Source organism: Rhinoderma darwinii, chromosome 2 (assembly GCF_050947455.1).
Source record: "Rhinoderma darwinii isolate aRhiDar2 chromosome 2, aRhiDar2.hap1, whole genome shotgun sequence".
In the NCBI taxonomy this organism is placed as follows: Eukaryota; Metazoa; Chordata; class Amphibia; order Anura; family Rhinodermatidae; genus Rhinoderma; species Rhinoderma darwinii.
In genome coordinates this window covers 8092737-8108734 of record NC_134688.1, presented here as the reverse complement: position 1 = coordinate 8108734, position 15998 = coordinate 8092737, and the positions used below count along the sequence as shown (strand labels likewise).

Below are 15998 nucleotides of genomic sequence, written 5' to 3'. Positions count from 1 at the left end.
TGTAGGCTGCAGTACCTGAAACCACCATGAGAGGCACGTGCCAGGGTAAACAATGAATGACACTGAGCTGCTGTAGGCTGCAGTACCTGAAACAACCATGAGAGGCACGTGCCAGGGTAAACAATGAATGACACTGAGCTGCTGTAGGCTGCAGTACCTGACACAACCATGAGAGGCACGTGCCAGGGTAAACAATGAATGAAACTGAGCTGCTGTAGGCTGCAGTACCTGAAACAACCATGAGAGGTGCTGTGCATGGGTAAACAATGAATGACACTGAGCTGATGTAGGCTGCAGTACCAGACACAGCCACAACCACATGAGAGGCGCTGTGCCTGGGTAAACAATAAAGGTGATGCTGCACTCAGCTGATCGGTGGGGTTGCCGGAGATGGATTCCCACCACGTATTTGTGGTCACCCCTAAGAATAGGATTAATCTGCATTCAGATCATTATACAGAAGGCCGGACATTGTAAGAAAATAGGAACATACACAAGACAATTACACAAACATATCCCATAGATCTACAGGGCCGACGTACGTCAAAAGAACACACCCGTCGCACGCGTGACGATTTACGTCTTCTTAGGTTTGCCTGCTACTAGGAAAGAACCCAAAGAGGTTGGCACACAGCTTTCCCACGTTCCTGAAAGGCAAATCATACTAGTTATGCCGTAATATGGGAGATGCCCTGCAGCACAACGGAGCAGATTTTCCATTCAGGAGCCGAGGAAAGCTGGGTGACCACCTCTAGACATGGGGGCACGCTCTTCACTACACACCTCTATATGGTCAGCGGGCCGGATTCTCGCCGCTCACATTTCTGCAGAAGAACAGCTGTATTCATAAGGAGAAACATTATCTGGGATTAACCCCGAGGAATTCCAAGAGCGTCTGATCTCGGAGCGGCCAATGTGCAGGTGGCATCGCCCCAAAAAGAGGAGACATCTCACCAAATATGCCAAAGTCCAGTGCCAACCAACCAGCAAGGTCAGAAAACGCCCCACTGACCGCCCCGATATCACAGCTTGAACTTTGGGTACAAATGAACCCCCTAAATATGTCTTGTACTGGGAACATGGTGTTCTATACTCCAATCACAACCAGAGCAGCATTGAGAATTCAGATGGTTGCTACCAAAAAAAAAAAAAAATCAGACAACAATATGCAGACAGAGGTTGCACTCTGCTGCACTGCATTCTCGGAGATGTACGTTATTTCATACATAAGACTATAATGACTGGAACAAAGACGGAGCCTCCAAGAACGCAAATCAGCGAAGCCTAAACCGGTGACTCAAGCTGCTGTGAGACTACAACTCCCAGCATGCCGGAGACCATTACTCCAAACAGTCACTGAAACAGCAGGGGGGGTCAGAGCGAGGAAACCAGAGGAACAGTGAATGCAGCGGTAGAGGTGACGGAGGAACAAGACATGACGGGACTCAAGACGCAGCCTAAAATAACAAATGTAACACAGAATGAAAGGAGTCGCCCCAGCTCAGTCTCTCGGAGATACAGGGTAAAACCAGAATAGTTAGCAATCAATTACACACAGCAGCACAGAGTGAATAAGAATTCATAACGACAGCAGTAAAGATGGTATTTTAGATCTCCGATAGTATAATTACTGATATGTAAGAGCCTTCAAGAAGACGCGGTTCATCAGCTGGCGAGTACCAAGTTATGCCCTCCTGACCTGGTAAATTATGCCAACGTTACACTTAAACAATTTAATCTCGGTTGTCAGTGTACTCCAGAGCTGCACTCACTATTCTGCTGGTGGAGTCACTGTGTACATACATTACATTACTTATCCTGTACTGATCCTGAGTTACATCCTGTATTATACTCCAGAGCTGCACTCACTATTCTGCTGGTGGAGTCACTGTGTACATACATTACATTACTTATCCTGTACTGATCCTGAGTTATATCCTGTATTATACTCCAGAGCTGCACTCATTATTCTGCTGGTGGAGTCACTGTGTACATACATTACTTATCCTGTACTGATCCTTGGTTACATCCTGTATTATACTCCAGAGCTGCACTCATTATTCTGCTGGTGGAGTCACGGTGTACATACATTACATTACTTATCCTGTACTGATCCTGAGTTATATCCTGTATTATACTCCAGAGCTGCACTCACTATTCTGCTGGTGGAGTCACTGTGTACATACATTACATTACTTATCCTGTACTGATCCTGAGTTATATCCTGTATTATACTCCAGAGCTGCACTCACTATTCTGCTGGTGGAGTCACTGTGTACATACATTACATTACTTATCCTGAGTTATATCCTGTATAATACTCCAGAGCTGCACTCACTGTGTACATACATTACTTATCCTGTACTGATCCTGAGTTATATCCTGTATTATACTCCAGAGCTGCACTCACTATTCTGCTGGTGGAGTCACTGTATACATACATTACTTATCCTGTACTGATCCTGAGTTATATCCTGTATTATACTCCAGAGCTGCACTCACTATTCTGCTGGTGGAGTCACTGTGTACATACATTACTTATCCTGTACTGATCCTGAGTTATATCCTGTATTATACTCCAGAGCTGCACTCACTATTCTGCTGGTGGAGTCACTGTGTACATACATTACTTATCCTGTACTGATCCTGAGTTATATCCTGTATTATACTCCAGAGCTGCACTCACTGTGTACATACATTACTTATCCTGTACTGATCCTGAGTTATATCCTGTATTATACTCCAGAGCTGCACTCATTCTGCTGGTGGAGTCACAGTGTACATACATTACATATCCTGTACGGATCCTGAGTTACATCCTGTATTATACTCCAGAGCTGCACTCACTATTCTGCTGGTGGAGTCACTGTGTATATACATTACTTATCCTGTACTGATCCTGAGTTATATCCTGTATTATACTCCAGCGCTGCACTCACTATTCTGCTGGTGGAGTCACCGTGTACATACATTACTTATCCTGTACTGATCCTGAGTTACATCCTGCATTATACTCCAGAGCTGCACTCCCTCTTCTGCTGGTGGAGTCACTGTGTACATACATTACTTATCCTGGACTGATCCTGAGTTATATCCTGTATTATACTCCAGAGCTGCACTCACTATTCTGCTGGTGGAGTCACTGTGTACATACATTACATTACTTATCCTGCACTGATCCTGAGTTACATCCTGTATTATACTCCAGAGCTGCACTCACTATTCTGCTGGTGGAGTCACTGTGTACATACATTACTTATCCTGTACTGATCCTGAGTTATATCCTGTATTATACTCCAGAGCTGCACTCACTATTCTACTGGTTCTTATTGGACACCCCACGATCAGTTTAGCGGAGCTCTTGAGCAGGGGGCAGTTAGATTTTGCGATGACTATATTGTCTGGTGTAACAGACACTTCCCAGAATGTAAGTCAGTGGAGTAAGCTCTATGCAGAGACTGAACAAGCAGGGAACAATGGCGGCTTCAACACACAAAGATCAATTTGATCAGGGCGCGGATAATCCTGAGGCGTCTTATATACGCATTCTCCCAGACGCTGCACAGTTAACCCTTGTATATTGTAAAAACTCTGCTTGCTGCGTGGTAACAATCTGAGCAGTCGGCCCGTTCTCCGGTGCACACGGTGCCTGTAGACCGCACATTGACGGGCGGCTGCTGACAGTGATGAATCGCTAGTTACACGCGGCTGATGGTTACAGTGAATTGATATTGATCAGAGAGAAGTATCGAGCGGCAGAAATGATTAATCCTGGAAGTCGTCCCGAGCAGCTCATTGTGTCTGTGGCTGCTGCCGGGGGCTCGGCGACCACGACCAGCGCCTCGTACACACAGGAAGATTACTGCAGAAATAACGGGCACAACTAGACCAGCCCTGCAGAACATCGCACACAGTCACCGCAGACAACTATACCCAGCCAGACCGCAGGGGTCACTACAGAGGAGGGAGGGGGGGGGGTCAGGCGGAAGGGTCACTACAGAGGAGGGGGGGGTGTCAGGCGGAAGGGTCACTACAGAGGAGGGGGGGGTGTCAGGCGGAAGGGTCACTACAGAGGAGGGGGGGGGGTGTCAGGCGGAAGGGTCACTACAGAGGAGGGGGGGGGGTGTCAGGCGGAAGGGTCACTACAGAGGAGGGGGGGGTGTCAGGCGGAAGGGTCACTACAGAGGAGGGGGGGTGTCAGGCGGAAGGGTCACTACAGAGGAGGGGGGGGTGTCAGGCGGAAGGGTCACTACAGAGGAGGGGGGTGTCAGGCGGAAGGGTCACTACAGAGGAGGGGGGTGTCAGGCGGAAGGGTCACTACAGAGGAGGGGGGTGTCAGGCGGAAGGGTCACTGCAGCGGACGGCGACGGGGAGAATCAGGCGGCCGACTGGGGGGGTGGGCGACGGGGAGAATCAGGCGGCCGACTGGGGGGGTGGGCGACGGGGAGAATCAGGCGGCCGACTGGGGGGGTGGGCGACGGGGAGAATCAGGCGGCCGACTGGGGGGGTGGGCGACGGGGAGAATCAGGCGGCCGACTGGGGGGGTGGGCGACGGGGAGAATCAGGCGGCCGACTGGGGGGGTGGGCGACGGGGAGAATCAGGCGGCCGACTGGGGGGGTGGGCGACGGGGAGAATCAGGCGGCCGACTGGGGGGGTGGGCGACGGGGAGAATCAGGCGGCCGACTGGGGGGGTGGGCGACGGGGAGAATCAGGCGGCCGACTGGGGGGGGTGGGCGACGGGGAGAATCAGGCGGCCGACTGGGGGGGTGGGCGACGGGGAGAATCAGGCGGCCGACTGGGGGGGTGGGCGACGGGGAGAATCAGGCGGCCGACTGGGGGGGTGGGCGACGGGGAGAATCAGGCGGCCGACTGGGGGGGTGGGCGACGGGGAGAATCAGGCGGCCGACTGGGGGGGTGGGCGACGGGGAGAATCAGGCGGCCGACTGGGGGGGTGGGCGACGGGGAGAATCAGGCGGCCGACTGGGGGGGTGGGCGACGGGGAGAATCAGGCGGCCGACTGGGGGGGTGGGCGACGGGGAGAATCAGGCGGCCGACTGGGGGGGTGGGCGACGGGGAGAATCAGGCGGCCGACTGGGGGGGTGGGCGACGGGGAGAATCAGGCGGCCGACTGGGGGGGTGGGCGACGGGGAGAATCAGGCGGCCGACTGGGGGGGTGGGCGACGGGGAGAATCAGGCGGCCGACTGGGGGGGTGGGCGACGGGGAGAATCAGGCGGCCGACTGGGGGGGTGGGCGACGGGGAGAATCAGGCGGCCGACTGGGGGGGTGGGCGACGGGGAGAATCAGGCGGCCGACTGGGGGGGTGGGCGACGGGGAGAATCAGGCGGCCGACTGGGGGGGCGGGCGACGGGGAGAATCAGGCGGCCGACTGGGGGGGCGGGCGACGGGGAGAATCAGGCGGCGGACTGGGGGGGCGGGCGACGGGGAGAATCAGGCGGCGGACTGGGGGGGCGACGGGGAGAATCAGGCGGCGGACTGGGGGGGCGACGGGGAGAATCAGGCGGCGGACTGGGGGGGCGACGGGGAGAATCAGGCGGCGGACTGGGGGGGCGACGGGGAGAATCAGGCGGCGGACTGGGGGGGCGACGGGGAGAATCAGGCGGCGGACTGGGGGGGCGACGGGGAGAATCAGGCGGCGGACTGGGGGGGCGACGGGGAGAATCAGGCGGCGGACTGGGGGGGCGACGGGGAGAATCAGGCGGCGGACTGGGGGGGCGACGGGGAGAATCAGGCGGCGGACTGGGGGGGCGACGGGGAGAATCAGGCGGCGGACTGGGGGGGCGACGGGGAGAATCAGGCGGCGGACTGGGGGGGCGACGGGGAGAATCAGGCGGCGGACTGGGGGGGCGACGGGGAGAATCAGGCGGCGGACTGGGGGGGCGACGGGGAGAATCAGGCGGCGGACTGGGGGGGCGACGGGGAGAATCAGGCGGCGGACTGGGGGGGCGACGGGGAGAATCAGGCGGCGGACTGGGCGGGCGACGGGGAGAATCAGGCGGCGGACTGGGGGGGCGACGGGGAGAATCAGGCGGCGGACTGGGGGGGCGACGGGGAGAATCGGGCGGCGGACTGGGGGGGGCGACGGGGAGAATCGGGCGGCGGACTGGGGGGGCGACGGGGAGAATCAGGCGGCGGACTGGGGGGGGCGACGGGAACAATCAGGCGGCGGACGGGGGGGGCGACGGGGACAATCAGGCGGCGGACTGGGGGGGCGACGGGGACAATCAGGCGGCGGGCGGGGGGGGCGACGGGGACAATCAGGCGGCGGACTGGGGGGGCGACGGGGACAATCAGGCGGCGGACTGGGGGGGCGACGGGGACAATCAGGCGGCGGACTGGGGGGGGCGACGGGGACAATCAGGCGGCGGACTGGGGGGGGGGCGACGGGGACAATCAGGCGGCGGACTGGGGGGGCGACGGGAATAATCAGGCGGCGGACTGGGGGGGGGCGACGGGGACAATCAGGCGGCGGACTGGGGGGGGCGACGGGGACAATCAGGCGGCGAACTGGGGGGGCGACGGGGACAATCAGGCGGCGGACGGGGGGGGGGGCGACGGGGACAATCAGGCGGCGGACTGGGGGGGGGTGACGGGGACAAAAAGGCGGCGGACTGGGGGGGGGCGACGGGGACAATCAGGCGGCGGACTGGGAGGGTGACAGGAGAGGAGGGGGATAATAGGAGGAGGATAGCAGATATTTTTGGGGGTGACAGGAGGAATATCAGGGGGTGGGCTATGGTTGACAGGAGGACTGAGTTGTTGCGAGGAGTAACAGGATGGGCAGATGAGTTAGACGTGAGGGTGACATACTGGGGTTACTCGGGGTGGATCTGGCGACCCGGCGGATGACGGACACTTATGAGTACTCACCGCTCTGCTCTCCCAGGAAGACCAGCTTGAATTTCCTCAGCGGGTTCCCGAAGTCTCCTCCTGAGGACATGATGGCGGAGGCCGGAGCGGGGATGAGCGCTGCAGGACGAGCCGGCTGTGTACCGGGGGGAGGCGGGAGGGGACAGCCTAGGGAGCGGGGACGTCACAGCCGAGAAAAGAGCCGCTTCCCGTGACCTCTCACACACACCTGATACAGAAACCACGCCCCTGCAAACAACACGCACAGCCCAACCCTACTGCGCTCGACTGCCAAGCCCAGTCTCCATAGCCACCGTACAAGACAGCCAATAGGAAAGGCTAAAGGCCTGCCAATCACATTGCAGAAGGAGGGGCTTTGCGTCCATAGCGGGAAGCCATTAAAAGTGTGGCATCAGTCTGTATTTCTTCATACGTTACGTCATAATATTTATTATCTGACTTCTTTCATCTTCTGGGAAATTATATTACAAATAATAATAATAAAATGTAAAAATGTGTTACACTTCAGATATAACCAGCATATTGTAAGCTATGAGGCGACTCGCAGTGCGACTGTTATAAACCAACACTGGCGCCATTTTTATGGTGTGGCTTTCCTTCGCTCCTATTCAATAAAAACTTTGCATGACGTTGTGCACTATTTACATTACCTCTAAGAAGCGCAAGACTCACGGTCGGACAACTGTTGAGGGGCAGGCGATGACTTTGCATCACGCCTCTTACCAGACGCCATAGACGTCATGATAACATTTAAAGGAACCCTCCACTTTTGAAATCTCTTATGTTAGAAGGGTCTCCCCGGAGAATAAGCTGGTCACACAATGAAACGAAAATTTCGGCCGTAACGACCATTTGGTTCAATTTATAACCACCGATCGTTCGTTATGGCCCAAATCATCTACTTTCCTCATTTTCATCTAGTGTACGTTCCGCGTATGCGATGAGAAAGCTCCCGGCACATATGCCAAACGTATCCGTAGGCTACCATTGACCCAACGTGTGGCAAAAGAGCGTCAATTTGGGATACGTCAGAAGGGTATGCGTCGCATCATTTTTTTTGGTACCGTATGGAATAAGATAGTCATGGAGTATCGCTGCGCTCCATTGTTTTTCGCTGCAGAACGGCGCCTCCGGCCACCTGACTGTGTACCCAGCACGGAAAAACCGTCTCGCAGTACAAAAGAAGCGACATGCTCTATCTTGAGGTGTTTTCCGCCTCAAAAACCCCAGTGACGCGTTTTTTGCAGTGATTTGTGCCGCGATTACTCCTTTCCAATGAAGATAGCTAAAAAAAAAAAAAGCCACAAAAAAACGCGTCTAAAACGCGTGTTGTGCAAAACCACTTAAAAAAACCGGAGCTGATTTTTCCAGGTAGAATTTTCACACTGAGGTTTTTTTACACGTTTTTTGCCTCGGAAACCGCGCCAAAAAACGGCAGAAAGTACTTCCTATTGATTTCAATGGGAAGCGGAGGTGTTTTTTTTCCCGTGAGCGGAAAAATTGTCTTGAGGTTAAAAGAAGCGAGATGCTCTCTCTATCTTGAGGCGTTTTCAAAAACCCCATTGAAATCAATGGGGGGACGGAAATAAACACGTTTTTGACGCTTCTTTGTGCAGCGATTTTTGATGCGTTTTTCAGCAAAAAACACTCGCGGTTACTCCTTCTTTCTGTTGAAGAGATAGCAAAAAAAAAGTCTCACAAAAACGCGGCAAAAAACGCGTGTAGTGCAAAAGCAACATTCCCCAGGAGCCCCCTGCGCTCTCCTGTGTGTCCTTCAGAGCTGAACACGGAATAAAGCAGTACAGCGCATGTGCGGGTATTCATACCGGCAATCAGGACCACAGTGCGCATGCTCGCCCTATGCATTTAGGACGGCACAACGCCGCGTGCTCAGTTGTGCAGCGCTAATCTGTAATACAAGACGTTGCCGTAGAAAGGAACGCAGTTACCCTGCACGTTACACAGATCTCATTAAAATCAATAGGCTGTCCATGTAACGCACGGTCGTGTTGTATTTTCCTGAGCGAGAGACGCTTTTCGTAGCGACTCTCCATTCTGGCTAATGGGTGAAGGTCCTAAATATAGACTCCCTTCCCCGTCAATGAATTCTAAATCCTCTAGTAGGGTATTTGAAATGGGTTAACAAGCCAACCTTGGGAGGCAGGGAATGAAAGTGTCATGTTCTGGCACTAATAATGGGAGTGTGGCACTAATAATGGGACTGTGGCACTAATAATGGGAGTGTGGTACTAATAATGGGAGTGTGGTACTAATAATGGGAGTGTGGTACTAATAATGGGAGTGTGGTACTAATAATGGGACTGTGGCACTAATAATGGGAGTGTGGTACTAATAATGGGAGTGTGGTACTAATAATGGGAGTGTGGCACTAATAATGGGAGTGTGGCACTAATAATGGGAGTGTGGTACTAATAATGGGAGTGTGGTACTAATAATGGGAGTGTGGCACTAATAATGGGAGTGTGGCACTAATAATGGGAGTGTGGTACTAACAATGGGAGTGTGGCACTAATAATGGGAGTGTGGTACTAATAATGGGAGTGTGGCACTAATAATGGGAGTGTGGCACTAATAATGGGAGTGTGGCACTAATAATGGGAGTGTGGTACTAATAATGGGAGTGTGGCACTAATAATGGGAGTGTGGCACTAATAATGGGAGTGTGGCACTAATAATGGGAGTGTGGTACTAATAATGGGAGTGTGGCACTAATAATGGGAGTGTGGCACTAATAATGGGAGTGTGGCACTAATAATGGGAGTGTGGCACTAATAATGGGAGTGTGGCACTAATAATGGGAGTGTGGTACTAATAATGGGAGTGTGGTACTAATAATGGGAGTGTGGTACTAATAATGGGAGTGTGGCACTAATAATGGGAGTGTGGTACTAATAATGGGAGTGTGGCACTAATAATGGGAGTGTGGTACTAATAATGGGAGTGTGGCACTAATAATGGGAGTGTGGCACTAATAATGGGAGTGTGGTACTAATAATGGGAGTGTGGTACTAATAATGGGAGTGTGGCACTAATAATGGGAGTGTGGTACTAATAATGGGAGTGTGGCACTAATAATGGGACTGTGGCACTAATAATGGGAGTGTGGTACTAATAATGGGAGTGTGGCACTAATAATGGGAGTGTGGCACTAATAATGGGAGTGTGGCACTAATAATGGGAGTGTGGTACTAATAATGGGAGTGTGGTACTAATAATGGGAGTGTGGCACTAATAATGGGAGTGTGGCACTAATAATGGGAGTGTGGTACTAATAATGGGAGTGTGGCACTAATAATGGGAGTGTGGCACTAATAATGGGAGTGTGGTACTAATAATGGGAGTGTGGCACTAATAATGGGAGTGTGGTACTAATAATGGGAGTGTGGCACTAATAATGGGAGTGTGGTACTAATAATGGGAGTGTGGCACTAATAATGGGACTGTGGCACTAATAATGGGAGTGTGGCACTAATAATGGGAGTGTGGCACTAATAATGGGAGTGTGGCACTAATAATGGGAGTGTGGCACTAATAATGGGAGTGTGGCACTAATAATGGGAGTGTGGCACTAATAATGGGAGTGTGGTACTAATAATGGGAGTGTGGCACTAATAATGGGAGTGTGGCACTAATAATGGGAGTGTGGCACTAATAATGGGAGTGAGGCGATATTAACTAGAGTATTCTGGTTGGTATTTTATGGGGCACTATGGCTGTCACTGCTATGGTAGTGGTCTAGCTGGCACTTTAAGGCTATGTTCACACGCAGTAGCAAAATCCGTCTGAAAATACGGAGCTGCTTTCAGGCGAAAACAGCTCCTGATTTTCAGACTTTTTTTAACAACTCGCGATTTTCGCTGCGTATTTTACGGACGTTATTGGAGCTGTTTTTCAATGGAGTCAATGAAAAACGGCTCCAAAAATGTCTCAAGAAGTGACATGCACTTCTTTTTCGCGGGCGTCTTTTTATGCGCCGTCTTTTGACAGCGACGCGTAAAATTACACCTCGTCTGCACAGAACATCGTAAAACCCATTGAAAGCAATGGGCAGATGTTTGTAGGTGTAATGGAGCCGTTTTTTCAGGCGTAATTCGAGGCGTAAAATGCCCGAATTACATCTGAAAACAGTGCGTGTGAACATACCCTAATAGCTGCCAACGTGGACACTGGCACTGTGACTGGCATTGTTATGGGGCGGTCTGGCTTGGTGCTTCTCTTATGGGACACTGTTGCCGACCCTGTTACGTGGCACTGTGGTTAGTACTATCATTGGGACATGGTCTTCCTAAGGGGTTGGGATTTATAGATATTTTCACTAAAAACATCCTAAGGGCCTGTTCACATCATCGTTCACTTTCCGTTCCGGGGTTCCGTCGGAGGGTCCCATCGGGTGAACCCTGCAACGGAGAGTGAAAGTGACAGCACAGCTTCCGTTTCAGTCACCATTGATAACAATGGTGACTGAAACATCGCTAATGGTTTCCGTTCGTCACCATTCCGGCTGATTTCCGGTTTTACGACGGAATCAATAGCGCAGTCGACTCTGCTATTGATTCCGACCCAAATAGTGGAAAATTTTAAGCCCCTCCCACAAAACAGTGCCCTTTTTTTACGCAAATTTGCACAAACCCGCTCCCTTTCGAGTTTGGGTAAAATGTGTGGGTAAAATGAGTTAAATATTTTATTGTTATAATATATGCACATGTTTACATTTTGGAGGCTCGGTCTAATTATTCTAGCGGTGTAGCTAGGGAATTCCCCACACCCCTGCTTACTTTGTGTATACATGTTCATACATGCATATCCTCCCCGTTTTATATATGCTCTGCTGGGCAATGCTTAGTCTAAAACCCAATAATGAAATCACGTGGCTATGAATTATAATTTGAGTACAAGGACCCGACGTTTAGAAACATAAAAACGCAAGATGCCTCAACCAAGATGGCGCTGCCGTATAGCCGGCTTTACTTAGTGACGTCACGTGTTGACGCTTCAGGAAGGAGGTGAAAGGTGGATCCGCAGTACACCTGCTATTGGTCACTGGCCCTTTTCTCCTGGGTAGCAGGGTAGGCTGTGGTCTCGTGTTTAGAAGGCGGGGTCTGCGAGCTAGTTAGGTTGCGGCGAATAGTGCGGACGCCACGTTACTTGCTGTCACTTCCGGGTGATGTCATCGGAGATCTTTGCTCCATAAAGTGCCATCATCAGCAGTGGGAGGGGCCAGGATTAGGGCGGGGTCGGGTCATGTGATATTTGGGTTATTGTGGAATTCTCGGTCCCTTGTCTGCCTGTCAGTGTCCCGGTGTTGTGGGACTACACGTATCAGCGTGCTTGGTGCATGCTGGAGCTTGTAGTTCCAGTGTAGGATTTCATTGCAGAGTGTAATAAATATTTGATATTATTAGAGACATTGTTGATCATTGTTCTTATCGTTCAGATAGAGTTGTTTTCTTAGGTATAAAGAAATTGTGTATGAAATCCGTGATGTCACTGTGACCGCAACGATCAACTGACGCGCCATCGCTATAGATGACATCAGCGTGCAACAGGAGTGGCGCGAGGTTTCTACTGATAATCCCATATCCACAAAATTCAGACGTGAAAAATTAGTGCAAATCCCCGACGACATACAGGGACATCCACAAGGGATATGCGCAGCGAGACGACAGATATTTATTATTGTGATCAATTCTATTTTTATTAGGAGCGTAAAGAAATCCTGAGTACAAAATATAGAAATAGCAGCAAAAAGTATTCACCTACTCAATATCAGTATCAGTGTGGCTACTGTTATGGGGACATCTGTGGGTGATACACTGTTATGGGGACATCTGTGGGTGATACACTGTTATGGGGACATCTGTGGGTGATACACTGTTATGAGGACATCTGTGGAGGATACACTGTTATGAGGACATCTGTGGGTGATACACTGTTATGGGGACATCTGTGGGTGATACACTGTTATGGGGACATCTGTGGGTGATACACTGTTATGAGGACATCTGTGGGTGATACACTGTTATGGGGACATCTGCGGGTGATACACTGTTATGGGGACATCTGTGGAGGATACACTGTTATGGGGACATCTGTGGGTGATACACTGTTATGGGGACATCTGTGGGTGATACACTGTTATGGGGACATCTGTGGAGGATACACTGTTATGAGGACATCTGTGGGTGATACACTGTTATGGGGACATCTGTGGGTGATACACTGTTATGGGGACATCTGTGGGTGATACACTGTTATGGGGACATCTGTGGGTGATACACTGTTATGAGGACATCTGTGGGTGATACACTGTTATGGGGACATCTGTGGGTGATACACTGTTATGGGGACATCTGTGGGTGATACACTGTTATGGGGATATCTGTGGGTGATACACTGTTATGGGGACATCTGTGGGTGATACACTGTTATGGGGACATCTGTGGGTGATACACTGTTATGAGGACATCTGTGGATGATACACTGTTATGGGGACATCTGTGGGTGATACACTGTTATGAGGACATCTGTGGGTGATACACTGTTATGGGGACATCTGTGGGTGATACACTGTTATGGGGACATCTGTGGATGATACACTGTTATGGGGACATCTGTGGGTGATACACTGTTATGGGGACATCTGTGGGTGATACACTGTTATGAGGACATCTGTGGGTGATACACTGTTATGGGGACATCTGCGGGTGATACACTGTTATGGGGACATCTGTGGAGGATACACTGTTATGGGGACATCTGTGGGTGATACACTGTTATGGGGACATCTGTGGGTGATACACTGTTATGGGGACATCTGTGGAGGATACACTGTTATGAGGACATCTGTGGGTGATACACTGTTATGGGGACATCTGTGGGTGATACACTGTTATGGGGACATCTGTGGGTGATACACTGTTATGGGGACATCTGTGGGTGATACACTGTTATGAGGACATCTGTGGGTGATACACTGTTATGGGGACATCTGTGGGTGATACACTGTTATGGGGACATCTGTGGGTGATACACTGTTATGGGGATATCTGTGGGTGATACACTGTTATGGGGACATCTGTGGGTGATACACTGTTATGGGGACATCTGTGGGTGATACACTGTTATGGGGACCTCTGTGGGTGATACACTGTTATGAGGACATCTGTGGAGGATACACTGTTATGGGGACATCTGTGGGTGATACACTGTTATGAGGACATCTGTGGAGGATACACTGTTATGGGGACATCTGTGGGTGATACACTGTTATGGGGACATCTGTGGAGGATACACTGTTATGAGGACATCTGTGGGTGATACACTGTTATGGGGACATCTGTGGAGGATACACTGTTATGGGGACATCTGTGGAGGATACACTGTTATGAGGACATCTGTGGATGATACACTGTTATGGGGACATCTGTGGGTGATACACTGTTATGGGGACATCTGTGGGTGATACACTGTTATGGGGATATCTGCGGGTGATACACTGTTATGGGGACATCTGCGGGTGATACACTGTTATGGGGACATCTGTGGGTGATACACTGTTATGGGGACATCGGCGGGTGATACACTGTTATGGGGACATCTGCGGGTGATACACTGTTATGGGGACATCTGCGGGTGATACACTGTTATGGGGACATCTGTGGGTGATACACTGTTATGGGGACATCTGTGGAGGATACACTGTTATGAGGACATCTGTGGGTGATACACTGTTATGGAGACATCTGTGGAGGATACACTGTTATGGGGACATCTGTGGGTGATACACTGTTATGGAGACATCTGTGGATGATACACTGTTATGGGGACATCTGTGGATGATACACTGTTAGGGTATGTGCACACACACTAATTACGTCCGTAATCTACGGACGTATTTCGGCCGCAAGTAGTGGACCGAACACAGTGCAGGGAGCCGGGCTCCTAGCATCATACTTATGTACGACGCTAGGAGTCCCTGCCTCTCCGTGGAACTGCTGTCCTGTACTGAAAACATGATTACAGTACGGGACAGTTGTCCGGCAGCGAGGCAGGGACTCCTAGCGTCGTACATAACTATGATACTAGGAGCCCGGCTCCCTGCACTGTGGTCGGTCCAGGACTTGCGGCCGAAATACGTCCGTAAATTACGGACGTAATTAGTGTGTGTGCACATACCCTTATGAGGACATCTGTGGATGATACACTGTTATGTGGACATCTGTGGATGATACACTGTTATGAGGACATCTGTGGGTGATACACTGTTATGGGGACATCTGTGGGTGATACACTGTTATGGAGACATCTGTGGATGATACACTGTTATGAGGACATCTGTGGGTGATACACTGTTATGGGGACATCTGTGGGTGATACACTGTTATGGGGACATCTGTGGGTGATACACTGTTATGAGGACATCTGTGGATGAGACACTGTTATGAGGACATCTGCGGGTGATACACTGTTATGGGGACATCTGTGGGTGATACACTGTTATGGGGACATCTGTGGATGATACACTGTTATGAGGACATCTGTGGATGATACACTGTTATGAGGACATCTGTGGGTGATACACTGTTATGAGGACATCTGTGGATGATACACTGTTATGTGGACATCTGTGGGTGATACACTGTTATGGGGACATCTGTGGGTGATACACTGTTATGGGGACATCTGCGGGTGATACACTGTTATGGAGACATCTGTGGATGATACACTGTTATGGGGACATCTGTGGGTGATACACTGTTATGGGGATATCTGTGGGTGATACACTGTTATGGAGACATCTGTGGGTGATACACTGTTATGAGGACATCTGTGGGTGATACACTGTTATGGGGACATCTGTGGGTGATACACTGTTATGGGGACATCTGTGGGTGATACACTGTTATGAGGACATCTGTGGATGAGACACTGTTATGAGGACATCTGCGGGTGATACACTGTTATGGGGACATCTGTGGGTGATACACTGTTATGGGGACATCTGTGGATGATACACTGTTATGAGGACATCTGTGGATGAGACACTGTTATGAGGACATCTGCGGGTGATACACTGTTATGGGGACA

At 51.0% G+C, this 15998-nt stretch overlaps 1 protein-coding gene across 2 annotated transcripts in view; it reads right to left on the bottom strand.

Moving 5' to 3' along the window:
- Positions 1-7143, bottom strand: part of RAB6A (RAB6A, member RAS oncogene family) — a 38483-nt gene extending 31340 nt beyond the window's left edge. Inside the window, exon 1 of one of the 2 annotated variants that reach the window (XM_075851322.1) lies at positions 6891-7143. In XM_075851322.1, the coding sequence (XP_075707437.1) occupies positions 6891-6960 (70 nt within the window). In that variant the 5' untranslated portion in view covers positions 6961-7143. The remainder of the gene's footprint in view (positions 1-6890) is intronic. The other variant, XM_075851321.1, reaches the window with a different exon arrangement.
- Between the last annotated feature and the right edge of the window lie 8855 nt (positions 7144-15998).